This window comes from Balaenoptera musculus, chromosome 10, assembly GCF_009873245.2.
Source record: "Balaenoptera musculus isolate JJ_BM4_2016_0621 chromosome 10, mBalMus1.pri.v3, whole genome shotgun sequence".
Classification (NCBI taxonomy): Eukaryota; Metazoa; Chordata; class Mammalia; order Artiodactyla; family Balaenopteridae; genus Balaenoptera; species Balaenoptera musculus.
This window is the reverse complement of record NC_045794.1, coordinates 72,850,685-72,865,186: the sequence shown is the minus strand read 5'-3', so window position 1 is coordinate 72,865,186 and position 14,502 is coordinate 72,850,685. Positions and strand designations below refer to the sequence as shown.

The 14,502-nt window shown below is 38.4% G+C and overlaps 1 protein-coding gene across 3 annotated transcripts in view; it reads left to right on the top strand.

Annotated features, from left to right (window-relative positions):
- The window catches only part of KITLG (KIT ligand), an 88,395-nt gene that overhangs the window by 31,991 nt on the left and 41,902 nt on the right, over nt 1-14,502 (top strand). For all 3 annotated transcript variants that reach the window (XM_036866490.1, XM_036866491.1, XM_036866492.1), the window contains exon 2: nt 6,501-6,614. In XM_036866490.1, coding sequence (XP_036722385.1) covers nt 6,501-6,614 — 114 coding nt within the window. The remainder of the gene's footprint in view (nt 1-6,500; nt 6,615-14,502) is intronic.

Sequence of the window (14,502 nt, the reverse complement as noted above, 5' to 3'; positions counted from 1 at the left end):
TAACAGATATAAGTGATATCATATTGTGTTTGTCTTTCTCTGTCTGACTTACTTCACTTAGTATGGTAATCTCTACGTCTATCCATGTTGCTGCAAATGGCATTATTTCATTCTATTTTATGGCTGAGTAGTATTCCATTGTATATATGTGTCACATCTTCTTTATCCATTCATCTGTTGATGGACATTTAGGTTGTCTTCATGTCTTGGCTATTGTAAATAGTGCTGCAGTGAACATTGGGGTGCGTGTATCTTTTTGAATTACAGTTTTCTCCTGATATATGTCCAGGGGTGGGATTGCAGGATCATATGGTAACTCGATCTTTAGTTTTTTGAGGAACCTCTATACTGTTTTCCATAGTGACTGCACCAATTTATATTCTCTCAGGGATATTTGAACGTATTAACAGATTTAAGTTTAGTCCTAACCAAATAGACTCCAATAAATTGAGCAAAATCATCCGTACAGATGTTTGTATATAACTGATCCAAAAAAAAAATGCTGCCCTGGTGAAATTATTTTGCAATTATTATAGAAGTCTGTATTATATTTTTAAACTATCAAAGAACATATATAAAAATTATAAAATTAAAAGTTCTGAAAAATGTACAATATTCAGCTTTGGCTTGGAATAGGGAACAAACTTGTCTCCATATGCGTGATATTTGAAAAATTATTAAAGTCTTGGAGAGATGGTGTCAGAGTCCTCACCAGTGATGTAACAGCTTTCTTGAAGTGCTGTGACAGTATGAGGTGGTGAAGAGGACAGGATTTCAAATTGGACAGACCTGAGTTTTCGTCCTGATCTCACCACTTAGAAGTCACTGAATCTCTCTCTACCTCAGTTTCTTCATCTTCAGAATTAGGATAGATGAAACTTAAATTTTGTTTGTGGTAAGCTAGACAAAATGTTTGGTACATAGTAAATGTTCAGTAAGTGGAAACTGTTATTCACTGTATTGTTCAGAAAGCACAAGCATCTGCATACACATTCAGACATCCTGCCTGATGATACTGATGAACTACAGTATGTACTCTATTTAAAGCCAGGCCCTCTGCTTGAGACAGGATCTCACCCCTTCCTGTCTTCTCAAGGACATCTGATGTCTCTCTGTTCTGACCCACAGTGCCAATTGCACCTCCTACTGGACCATCCCCATAGGCATACAGACATCCTGGTATTTTTACCATCTTATAAATAAGACTCTCCCCTCCCCCCAACCTAATTCCTCACCAACTCCCATCTCACTTTGTTTTTACTTATTTCTTTGTTCATTTATCTATTTGCTCTCCTTTGAAGGACACTGCTTAAAAGAGCTGTCTATATGCACAGGTATTAATCACTCACCTCTCATGCTCTGTTAAATCCACTCCTGCCTGGCCTTTCCCAAACTGCTTCAATAAAAGTGCTCTTGTTAATGTCACCAGTGACTATGCTACTAAATCCAGTGACCAGTTCTCAGTCCTCATCTTACTTGACCTATTGCGAGTATTTGACGTAGTTTCATAGTTTAACCTTCTCCTTAAGGTACTTTTACTTTTTCTTTTTTTCTTTTTTTTTTTACTTGGGTTCTTCCTCCTCCTCTGGCTCCTCTCTCAGGCTCCTTTGTGTGTTCTAAATCTTTTGCCAGACCTCTTAAGGTTAGAGCACCATAGGATCCAGTTCTTTGTTCTTTTTCCCGTTTGTACTCACTCCCTTGATGGTCTCATCCACTCTTTTGCTTAAAACTCCATTTATATATCAAAAGCTGTCATATTTATATATCCAGCCCAAACTTCCCTCCTCAATCCAGATTGAAATATCCTGACCTAGTTTCATCACTAGGATGTCTCAAAACACATATCAAACTGAGCACACTCCAAACTTAACTCCAGATCTGCCCCCCAAATCTTCTCTACCCCTCAGCCTTCCCCATATCATTTTTTTTTTTTTTTGTAACCTTTCTTTATTTATTTATGGCTGTGTTGGGTCTTCGTTTCTGTGCGAGGGCTTTCCCTAGTTGCGGTGAGCGGGGGCCACTCTTCATCGCGGTGCGCGGGCCTCTCACTGTCGCGGCCTCTCTTGTTGCGGAGCACAGGCTCCAGACGCGCAGGCTCAGTAGTTGTGGCTCACGGGCCTAGTTGCTCCGCGGCATGTGGGATCTTCCCGGACCACGGCTCGAACCCGTGACCCCTGCATTGGCAGGCAGACTCTCAACCACTGCGCCACCAGGGAAGCCCCCCATATCATTTGATGGCAACACCATCCTTCCCAGTTGCTCAGACCAGAATCCTTGGAGTTGTCTTTGACTCTCTCTCAAAGCACTCTCCAACTGTCAGGAAATCCTATCGGCTCAATCTTCAGGAGGCATCCAGAATCTAACCACCTCTGGGCAATGCACTGCTACGACCCTTTCTTGCTTGGATTATAGCAATAGCCCCAAATTGGTCACTCTGTTTCTACCTATTGTTAGCCTAAAGTCACAGCAATTAAAGTGATCTCTTTTTTTTTTTTTTGGAAATAATTTATATTTTTAGAGCAGTTCATAGCAAAATTGAGAGGAAGGTACAGAGATTTCCCCAGTGCCCCCTGCCCCCCACACATGCATGGCCCCCTCCGTTATCAACATCCCCACCAGAGTGGTGCATTTGTTGCAACTGAGGAACCTACCTTGACACATCTTAATCACCCAGAGCCCATAGTCTACACTAGGGTTTACTCTTGGTGTTGAACATTCTATGAGTTTAGACAAATGTATAATTACATGTATTCAGAATTATAGTATCATATAGAGTACTTTCACTGCCCTAAAAATCCTCTGTGCTCTATTCATCCCTTCCCCTCCAACCCCTGGCAACCACTGATCTTTTTACTGTTTCCATAGTTTTGCCTTTTCTAGAATGTCATAGTAGTTGGAATCAAAACAGTGTATAGCCTTTTCAGATTGGCTTCTTCACTTAGTAATATGCATTTTTTTCCTCTGTGTCTTTTTATGGCTTCATAGCTCATTTCTTTTTAGTGCTGAGTAAAAGTCCATTCCCCAGATATACCACAGTTTATTTAACTATTCACCTGCTGAAGGACATCCTGGTTGCTTCCAAATTTTGGCAATTTTGAATAAGCTGCTATAAAAATCAGTGTGCAGGTTTTTGTATAGACACAGATTTTCAGCTCTTTGGGATAGAACCAAGGAGCATGATTGCTGGATCATATGGTAAGAATATGTTCAGTTTTGTAAGAAACTTCCAAACAGTCTCTTTAAAAAAAGTTTTAAATATGTCGTATCTCTCCTATGCTCAAAATCCTGCAATGAATCCCTTTTCGTTCACAGTAAAAGTCAAAAGTCCAGGTGGGTATACAAGACCCTACATGATCTGGCCTCTCCATTCTCTCTGACATCATCATCTTCACTGCCCCCCCGGTTTATTCTTGCTGTTCCTTAAATAAAGCAGATTCCTTAAATCAATGAGTATGCATTTATTTTATAATAATGGGGGAAAAAGATATACTTTCTAAAAGTTGTCAGGGTAGTGACATTCCAACTAAGTTTTTTTTCTTCTCCAAATGTTTGATAATGATGATATATTACTTTTATAATAAAGTATCTTGAAAGATTCAATTGAAAACAACAACAACACGAAATAGACCTTAGGTCCTTTGCACTAGCCTCTCTGTCTATAATACTCTCCCACAGACACCTGCTTGGATAACTCCCTTAGCTCCATCTAATCTTTGATAAAACATTGCCTTCCCAATGAGGCCCCATCAGATATCAGCTCAGTAGTACACTTGGTGCTGCATGAAGCCTCTGATGCCTCATGAGTGTGATTGTCACCTTGAACCTAAGACCATGCTGCTAGTAGAGCAGAGTAGGCCTTATAATTCTAATCCCCTTTAGTGTGATCTAATTTTTCTTTTTTCACAGCACACCTTTGACCTACTATATAATCTGGTTATTTATTATGTTTATTGGTTATGGTCTGCCTTCCCTCACTGGAAGCCAAGCTTATGATGGCAGGAATTTTTGCTTTTTTTTTTTTTTTTTTAAACTAATGTATCCCCAGCATCTAGAACAGTGCCTGGCACACAGTAGCACTAGGTGCTTAATAAATATTTGCTGAATGAATGAATGAGTGAACAAATGTTTGTGTAGTTTCTTCAGTGTCAGGCATAAGACATGGCCGCGAGAAGTCAACAGAATTTCTGCCCTTATATTTCTTTTCTTCCGTCTAGTCTTATTGAGATATAATTGACATATACGTTGTATAAGTTTAAGGTGTACAGCATAATTATTTGACTTGCATACATCATTCAGTGACTACCATATTAAGAACATCTGCCATCTCATATAGATACAAAATCTATATAAATACAAAAGAAATAGAAATGTTTTTCCTTGTGATGAGAACTCTTAGGATATACTCTCTTAACTTTCTTACGTAACGTACAGCAGTGTGAATTATATTGATCATGTTGTACATTATGTCCCTAGTACTTATTTATCTTATGACTGGAAGTTTGTACCTTTTGACCACCTTCCTCCAGTTCCCCCTCCCCCACCCCATGCCTTTATATTTCTTAGAGTCTAGAATATGAGTATGGTTATTAGTGAGATTGGCCATTTACAGAGGTCCTTAGGGAAGATTCCAAAATCATATCATGGAAGAGGATCTCGGAGAAATATATTTCAAGGGAGGGTTAGGTCTTAGCAATGACAGTATAAAAGAAAGCTTGAGTTTAAGCAATTATACTTACGTACATGAAGGGATATTAGAGGATATTTTATGTGTTGGGATTGTCCAAAAAGAAGAATCATCCCCCAAACAAATCATTTACACAATTCAGTCTTCATTTTGGTCCAAGGGAGATGCTGCTATGAAAAGTGGGACCCCACCGTGCTCAAAGTAGCCTTAAACAAAATTAAGCAGGATTACTGCTGAAATACGTAGATTACAGTGGTAAAACAATAAAAGGGTTTTAGTTTTGTTTCGAAGCCACTATTATCTATGTAGGTAGCATTGTAGTCTTAGAAATTTTAGTAAATGATAATTACAATTTGGTCCAGTGTAAAATCTATTTAGCTTGCAGATATTAATTGAAAATAATAATCCAGTTCCATATAATACATGGCTGGTTACATAATAAATAGGAAAGATTTCTAGCCATGTGCAGATGGGCCTTTGTGTAATTTTAAGATGCCATGGATGAATGTTAACTCTTAAAAGAACTCTCACATTTTAAAATATCTTCACATCTCCATGTTTTGCTCATGCTGTTTATTTTTCCTGGAATACTTGTCCCTTCCTTGTCAACTCTTGCAAACTCTTCTTTTGTCCTCTAAAATCCAGCCAGAGTCACATTTTCTCTCTGGCTTTTCTTGGCACTGTCTTTCTGCTACGAGTTGTCTCCCTTAAGGTCAACTGATTAATTTTTTCCTCCTCTGAGTTCCCAAAGCATTTATCACGGGGTGTGGGTGTCACCTACTTACCTGCATCTGCATTTCAAGGGTGTCTTATCACCTTTGTTTCTCTAGTGACTGGCTCAGTCCCTGTCTCATAATACAGGCTCAATAAACAGGTATCAAATTTGAAGCATTACACTCTTTTTTTTTTTTTTACCTTGGTCACTGATTCATCCAGCAAATATTTATTAAGAGCTTTTTATATTCAAGGTTCTGCTATGTGTTGTAAAGATACTGAAGAAAAAAAATAGATGCCCAGATTTTTAAAAACATAAAATATAGTGTAATAAGAAAAAATAAGCCATGCACAAAGGTAACTATTTTACATATTTGAAAGAGTTATTTTCAAAGAGAGGTGTTTTGGGGGGTGTGTGAGTGTGGGTTCATGCTAGGATTCAAGAATGTCTTCCCATTGACTAAGAAAAATATTTTTCCTTATTAATTGACATATTGGTTATGGTCTGCCAATAAATGGCCAAAAAGCTGTGATTCAAAACAATGATTCTTTTGATGTCTCACAAATTAGGTTAAATTCTGTCCTATATCTAAATCTCTCTCTCTCCCCCTCACTTTAACTGGGTATACTATTAGATTATCGGACTAAAGCACTGCTCAGGGTTTTGCTGCTACTTGTCAAACAGTCTACATTTAAAGTAGAGAAAGTTTCTTTTGGTGCCTTAAGCTATGAATTTTATGCATTCCCTAGTTTTTAGAAAACACCTTAAGTGATAAATCCTTCACATGTTGCTACAAGTTCATTCCTAATTGCCATTGGGGAATTGCCCGTAGAAAGCTTTTGACAAAAGTTAACAATACTGTCATTGAAATGAAAAATCCAAACCATATTTTAACAGAAAATTTTTTAAAAATTTGGTCAGCATAGTTTGAAAGCTCAGCATCTAATTGCACCTAATTGTATTTAAGCCAGTAGCGTTAAAAAAAAAAAAAAAAGGTAGATTCCCTTTTCCACATTAAGGCAGAAGATGTTAATTGTTAATAGTTTTAGTGACTATGGATTTTCACTGATGATCACCAGCATGTTTTCTGTTTTCATTTAGACTTGGATTATCACTTGCATTTATCTTCAACTGCTCCTATTTAGTCCTCTCGTCAAAACTCAAGGAATCTGCAGGAACCGTGTGACTGATGATGTGAAAGACGTTACAAAATTGGTAAGTAAAGAATGCTTTCAATTGCTGTGACTCTTTTTCTTGTACTTTTTGAAAAAGATTTCCTTTTTTCTTGCCCCAAATTAGTATTTTTCGAAGACCAGGAGAGAAGTCACTGAGTTATTCTAAAGAGTTTGTAGAGAGCAGGTAGGGAGATATTTAAGGTCATGGAGCATCTTGTTGGTAAAGTTGGCCTGTTGCACCCCACGGAAGTGGCTTTGTTTCTTTGCTGGTCTTTTCATCTCCTTCACAGGCAGTGAAGGACACTGGCGAGTTCTCTGTGCTGATGTGCCAGCACTAGCTTGTTCCCCATTATCTCTTAAAAGTGTTTTATTTCCCTTCCACATGCCTTCCTACTCTTCTCTAACGAGCCTAACAAAACATCTGAGATGGTCTTTCTCCCCCTTTCCAACAGCTTGAAGACCCTGTCACATGCGGGTGGGTGTTTGCTCCCTCAGTAAACACAGTTGGAGTCATTTGTTGCCCAAATGTTGACCAGATTCATCTCCCACGTCCATCACATTGGAACTCTTCCCTCAGGAAAAGCCGTTTTACACTGGTGCCCCTTGGTCACTGCCGGCTTCGTGCCATGCTTCTCTTAAGATGCAAACCACAGAGAGGGAGAGCATAACACAGCATCTGAAATGCCTTCCTCCCAACTCTCACGATCTAGCGGTGATTGTACATGCTCACTTGAGCTACAGTGTGTGCTTTCAGGATGAACAAAGTTTGAGAAGCAGTTTTCTAAGTTCCTGGTTCAAAAGAGCCAAATGGCACTCAGTTATTTGAATATTGTCTAGGGAACGGACGTGATGTGAGTGAGAATAGGAAAGAAATGAGGATTGTAGTATGTAGAAAGAAAGAAAAGTATGTTTTTTGAGATATTTATCTTCCCTATTTTGATATGCATTTCCTGGTTTATATGTTTTACTTTGGGTTCATAGCCAAACTTCAAAACAGAAGTTTAATGCTACGATCTGAGTGTTGCTCCCTTAGTCTCAATGCAGAATTAAGAATACACACACACACACACACACACACACACACACACACACACACACACACACACACACACACACACACACACACACACACACACACACACACACCCCATGCAGATTTCTTTGGATACTTACAAAGTCCAGGTTTAAAAAAAATTCTCTGGTGCAGTGCCTGAAGATGTATCACCATGTTTTATTTGAGGAGCTGGTGACCAAAGCAATGCAACATTTGCCTACTATATGCCCAGCTAGGTATAAGAATGAGGGTGGGGTGATGAAGTACTTTTTTCAAAACATGTATCATGATCCTTTCCCTCAAGCTGCATGTTAGTTTGTGACCCAAGAAACTATATTAAAAAGAAAATGTTTATATTCAAAATTTGGTATCAATAGAAGGCACTCATGAAATGTTTGTTCGATGAAGTAAGGATGTGTACCACTGTGCAGCATCATAATCACCTGTGGCGCTTATGAAAATCATAGGTGTCTGGGCCCCACTGATTCTCAGTAGGTCTGAAGGCATCTACATTTAAAGACATTCCTTAAAGGATGTTTAAGAACCAGTGCTCTAGATGGTCTATTCTGTCACAGTTTAGATACCAAAATATTGTGACCTTGATTTAATCTCATTTCTTATTATGAGTAGTTTTATCTATGTTGTATGGATTTATATAAATGTTAGATTAATACGAGTCTCCAAAATGTGCTTAAAGTAGGCCACAACTGGGAAATTACAGCTCTCATGGGGCTGCTGGTAGAACCATGGAGCTAAGATGAGCGGGGAGGTCTGAAGTGGTCCTAGGTGTCCAATTTCAAATATGTGGGCAAGGAGTCATAGATGGAAGGTGATGGTGTATCTGACCACACGCTGAGCATGTCCAAAATTAAAATGGTATTTAAGAAAAATTACTTATAGTCATTATTTTTTGCTGTTTGAGGAATACTACTTAATGAGCACCACTTCCTGTGAAATGTCAAACCGATACTTTCAAGTGGCATAAGTAGGTATTATAAGCACCTTCCAAGACTTTCCACTCTTGTCTTTGACCATCTGCTTATTTTCACTCTGTTACCTATCAGTTGGTACAGTGAAAAATGGCAGGAAGCATGGCGAAAGAAGTGCCTGGAAAGAGATACTTATTAACACTAAAATATAATTCCTTCCCCCAAGGGCAAATGTAAAAAATCATTAAACTGAAAAAAGTCTTTCTGTCACCCCTCGAGCACCTGACTCAGAGGGGAACTTTTTAATTTCAAGAGTTGATCTAAATGAAATTAGTGTGTTTACTTTGGATTATTGGGGAAAAAAATCAAGTTAGTAACAAAAAAGGACTTAGAAGATCACTTCTAACTGAATAAAGACCTACTTAATTAATGCCCAGCCAGTATTTCATAGAGTAGGACATTGAAAGATATAAAATAATCCCTGGTCTCAGAGTGTTTATAATCTAGTTTGGGAGCTAACCCATCTCTATGAATATATGAGTGCATATCACTCAGTCCGCAATAACCACACGTAAATGGATACCATTTGAAAGATTTTCTGGTGTAGCGTGGGACCCAACCTATGCTAATTTATTGGTTAAAAGAATGGATTTTAGAATCTGGCACACCTGCTCTTTGACCTTAGATAAGTAACTATGTTTCTAAATCTCAGTTCTTACTTCCCATTTTGTAGTGTAGATTAAATAAGAGAATGTATATATAAATTTTTTACCACAGTTATTATCACAACCTCTCTGTGCCTCAGTTTTCTCATCAGTGTAATAGGTTAACAGTACAATTGACCTTTGAAGAACATGGGGGTTAGCAGTGGAACATCCTTCTCACAGCTTGTAGTTGGCCCTCTGTATACAAGCTTCCTCCCTAGCTGTGGTTCTGCATCTGCAGATTCATCCAACCATGGATTATGTAGTACTACCGTACTTAACTGTTAAAAAAAAAAAAAAAAATGAGTATGAGTAGACCCATGCAGTTCAAACCCATGCTGTTCAAGGGTCAACTGTACTTAACCTCATAGAGTAACTTTAAAGATTAAATAAGTGAATAGAACGGTGCTAGGAACATAGCAAGTGCCTGCTAAATACTGTCTGTCAGTAATGGTAGTTGGGGCATTTGTGGGGTCATAGGATACTGGAGTCGGAAGGGAATTTAGAGACAATCTAGACAAAGTACTTCGGAAATAGGAAAACTGAGACCCAATAGTGGTGAAGCCCAGCTCCTGGTTCCATTACCTGTGCTGTATCTTCTAGGACAGTGGTTTTCAAACTGGCTTCAAGAGCCCACCTAGCCTCTCTGCTTTTATTATTTATGTGTCTGGGTTTCTAAATAAGACTTGGCTTGAAAAAACAATTGAGCTTATGAAAAAATGTTTGTGAGCCACTGCTTTAAATCAGCGTTTGTGGGATATCATTTGAGACCCATCCAGTCACAATCTCTTAGGGTACGTGTTAAAAGTATAGCTATCAGGGCCCTGCCTCAGAAATACGGAATCACAGCTTGTGGAGATGAGATGCAGGAACGTTAATGTTTCTGACTAATATGCCAGGTGGTAGTTATTTGTATAGAAGTGGCAGGACCGCTTAGGCCATAATACTTACAATATTGGGTTGTTTCCATGTCTGAAAAAAAGCTGTGCTCCCATCCTTAGCCTAAAACTCATTAATTTCACTAATTCTAGCAGCAACATGAGTTACTTTTGAGTCTTATGGATATAGATAATCACAGCCTCTCTCTAGAGAACAGTGGGGCAAAAAAGCATCTTCAAGTAGGTCAGGCTTACTGGGGTGTTTTTGAATACCATCTCTGCTATTACCCAGCTGTGTGACCTTGGACAAATAAGTCCCTGGACCTTTCTGGGATTCAAGTTCTGGTTTTGAAAATGAGGAACTAGGACATGATCAATACTTAGTTCTTAATCTAGGATTCATAAACTTTGAAATTCTTGCAAAATGAGCTCTAAATTATGCCTACGTGTGCCTTATGTGTGTTTCTAAGAAGAGCATGTATAACTTTCATCTGCTTCCCAGAGATGTCTGTGACACCCAAAAAGATAAGAACTACTAAATCCGATAACTTGGGAGACCCTTTTTAGCTCTGAGATTCTTTTATTCCATGACGATACTTTTTTAGGTTGTACCTTTTGGAAAGATTCAGTTATGCCTTGACTAAAGGAGGTTATATCGAACAAGAGGATCTGGTTTCTTTGCAGACATAACTTCGCTACATTTTATTTGAGAAAAAGAAAGTGGGTTGAGAGTACCTTTTTGCCTTGTTTTTCACAGTAATTTCTTCAGCTGAAATCATTCCTTTGCCCATTCTGCCAGTTCCTCCTTTGCTTTAGGTGGCACCTTGCACTGTGCCCACAAACATTGAGTTTGTTTGCTTGGGGTGATTCTCATGTCACAGAAGCACACGATTTATGACTTTACTGTCATTTTCTTTTAAATTTCTTATTGGACACTTTGTACTGCCCCTGCAATCCCCATGGTTTTCATTTGAAATCCTTCTGGCATGTTTACTCAGCATAATAGTTCATCTATTTACAGAACATTTTGCTTTGTTTCCAAAAAATGTTGCAGGACTTGTTTTAAATGGCAAACTCAGACCTACCTAAAGAAAGGGTCAAGTATCTGGGAAGGGGATGAATGAAACTCTAAAAACTTGTATCTATGGGATGGTTCAGCTGTAGCTTTTAATGATTGTTAAGTGTTAATATAAGGAGGAATCCAAATATTGAAATAGTTCAAATTAATTTTTCCTTTTGTACTTTCTGCTGTTCCTTTCATTTGTGATATTTTTTTCTTCATTTGGGGGAATTTAATTGACTATGACTTGGTTGCTTTTTTAAAAACCTTTTTATCTTTAACTATCTATTGAGTAATTATTTGTCTTCCTCAAAATGTTTAAGGCAGGTTGCTGTCCCAGCCCCATCTTGTAAAGGTGAAATTACTCTGTCTTTTCAAGGTCAGTCTACAAATCAGTAGAGTAGAATTAAAAGTCAAGAATTCGTGGTTTTCCAGGTCTTGAAGTAGGCACTTATTTTAAGTAGATTATATTAATACATGACTCTTAGAGCTTAAAATAATGGAAGATTATAAAAATATACTTAGATAACAAATTTCACACTTTGGACAGTTTTGAATGATGTGGAAGTTTTAGTCTTCTTCAAATACGATGTTCTTTGGATAGAATTACCACTGCCTTAAAACGGAAGATTGGAGTCTCTGAGACTTCCCATTTCTAGGTGAACTCTGAGCTTTATTAAGCATATCTTCTCTTTAAAATCAGAGGTCTCACATAATTTTGTTTGACCCTTGAAGAACAATGGTTTGATAGCTGGAGAGTTTTTAAAGTTTATTTTGATTAGTTTGCAATATTTAGCATTTAAATTTCTGCTCCTGTGGTCAGTAGAAAATTTTTTTCTCTGTTTAAAGCTAAATTTAGGACTTATAGTATGCAAAGAAAGGACAGAAGCGTATTAGAAATAATATTCGTAAAAACTGACAAGTAGCGGGCTATGTTACCAAGCATGTCAATCTTATCATAAAGAAAAAATTGTTCTTCCTTTATAAGATAAACCACTTAGGTACAAAATCTCCTGCTCCTTGACTTTTTAAAGTAATCATTATTGTGTGAGTATCCAGGTACCATGCAAATCACTTTGTATGGATTCTCTCTTTTAGTCATCACAACCCTAGGAGGTAATTATTATTAATTTTTTATTTTATTTATTTATTTATGGCTGTGTTGGATCCCCGTTTCTGTGCGAGGGCTTTCTCTAGTTGTGGCAAGCGGGGGCCACTCTTCATTGCGGTGCGCGGGCCTCTCACTATCGCGGCCTGTCTTGTTGCAGAGCACAGGCTCTAGACGCGCAGGCTCAGTAATTGTGGCTCATGGGCCCAGTTGCTCCGCGGCATGTGGAATCTTCCCAGACCAGGGCTCGAACCCGTGTCCCCTGCATTGGCAGGCAGATTCTCAACCACTGCGCCACCAGGGAAAGCCGGAGGTAATTATTTTTACCAACAGCTTATTGATTAGGAAGCTGAGGCCTGGTGATGGTTAGTAACCTGACAATCCTCACCTGGAAATAGGGAGCTGAATAGAGGTTTGAACCCCTAACTGCCCATCTCTAGAGCATAAGAACCCAGTTCATAATTTATGATGTTTTAACTTAAGATGTCAATATCAACTGCAATTTAAGAATTAGCATTCTATCCTCTTGAATTTTATTTCCTAGGTAGTAGTCACCTTATCTTATGATTAGGAAGCAGTCATATTATAGAAGTTCAATTAGTACTACTTAATTGGAATCCACATTATAAGGTGTGTCTATGAAATAAACCAAAAATGTTTTTAATCTCTTCTATCTGAAAGGAGAATGAGGGTCATCTAACTTCATTTAGATATTCTTCACTGAGAAAATATGACCCAGAAAAGTCTTTATGAGTTGTCCTGTTAATTTTTTCTAAATCACTAATTGAGTTGTTATTAAAGGAAAAAAAAGGTAATTAACCTGGTTAGTTAGATTTTTAGTCAATATTAACAAGAGATGGCTTATAAGGAGAAATAAAAGACAAAAAGCTGGAACTTCCCTGATGGTGCAGTGGTTAAGAACTCGCCTGCCAATGCAGGGGACACGGGTTTGAGACCTGGTCCGGGAAGATCCCACATGCTGCGGAGCAACTAAGCCCATGCACCACAACTACTGAGCCTGCACTCTAGAGCCCGTGAGCCACAACTACTGAAGCCCGCATGCCTAGAGCCCGTGCTCCGCAACAAGAGAAGCCACCACAATGAGAAGCCCGCGCACCACAATGAAGAGTAGCCCCTGCTCGCCGCAACTAGAGAAAGCACGCGTGGAGCAATGAAGACCCAACGCAGCCAAATAAATAAATTAATTTTTTTTAAAAAAAGGCAAAAATCTTTGTCCTGTGTTATTTCTGAAGACTGAACAACCAGCATTACACTAAGCTGCTGCAGGAGTGAACTGGGATATTTAAAATATAAGCGTAGAAGGTTTTTTGCTCTACAGCAGTGATTCTTAAACTTCTCTGGGTCTCCTAACACTCTGAAAACTGGACTCACTCCTCAGAAAGGTTCACATATGTGCAACATTTTATGTAGTGTCAAGGGAATCATGAGTTATTACTACTGCATTTTGATTCTTATCTAGAACTTGGGAGAAACAACTGAGACAAGTGTGTCTCACTAAAGATGTCCAGGAAGCCACTGATTTCATGAGACTTAGAGACCTCAATGACATTTGAATCATGAAATCCAAAGATTTTAGATAAGTGATCTAGATAGGGTGTTAAATGTTCTGACTTTGAGTTCTTTTTCTCCTGAGTCCAAATACCTGCAGGGTATGGTAGACAGCCAGTGCCTGTTTGGCTTGCAAAGACTTTTTCTTGGCTGAGTTTCCAGCATTTCTGCATGCCATTCTCGTATGCATTTTACCTCCTCATGTCACTGAGTATGGTCAGTCCTTAAGACATCCAAAAAAAGATAACAAATGGGCCCATCTAGTAGTAGAGTGAGCCCATCACAAAGTGACTTGTTTTTGCAGTTTTATGCATTTAATGATCTGGCACAGTATTTACATTCTCACACTCCAAACCACAAGGTTCATTGGAATAATTGGACCTTTGGTAAATTTTCCACCAGTTAGGTTCTATTTTATTTTATTTTTTGCCCTGAACATATTTTACTAGAATAGATTGGTTTTTTCAAAATCTGTAGCCTTGGTTATGTATCCATTTCACCCTACCAACAGCATGCTTCCCTGGAATCTAAGCCACGTCTCTGCTTTTTCAGCTTCCGGTCTCTGTATAAATATTTTATGCATGTTCAGTACTTTCCTAGTGGTGTTCTAAACTGCCCCCAGTATC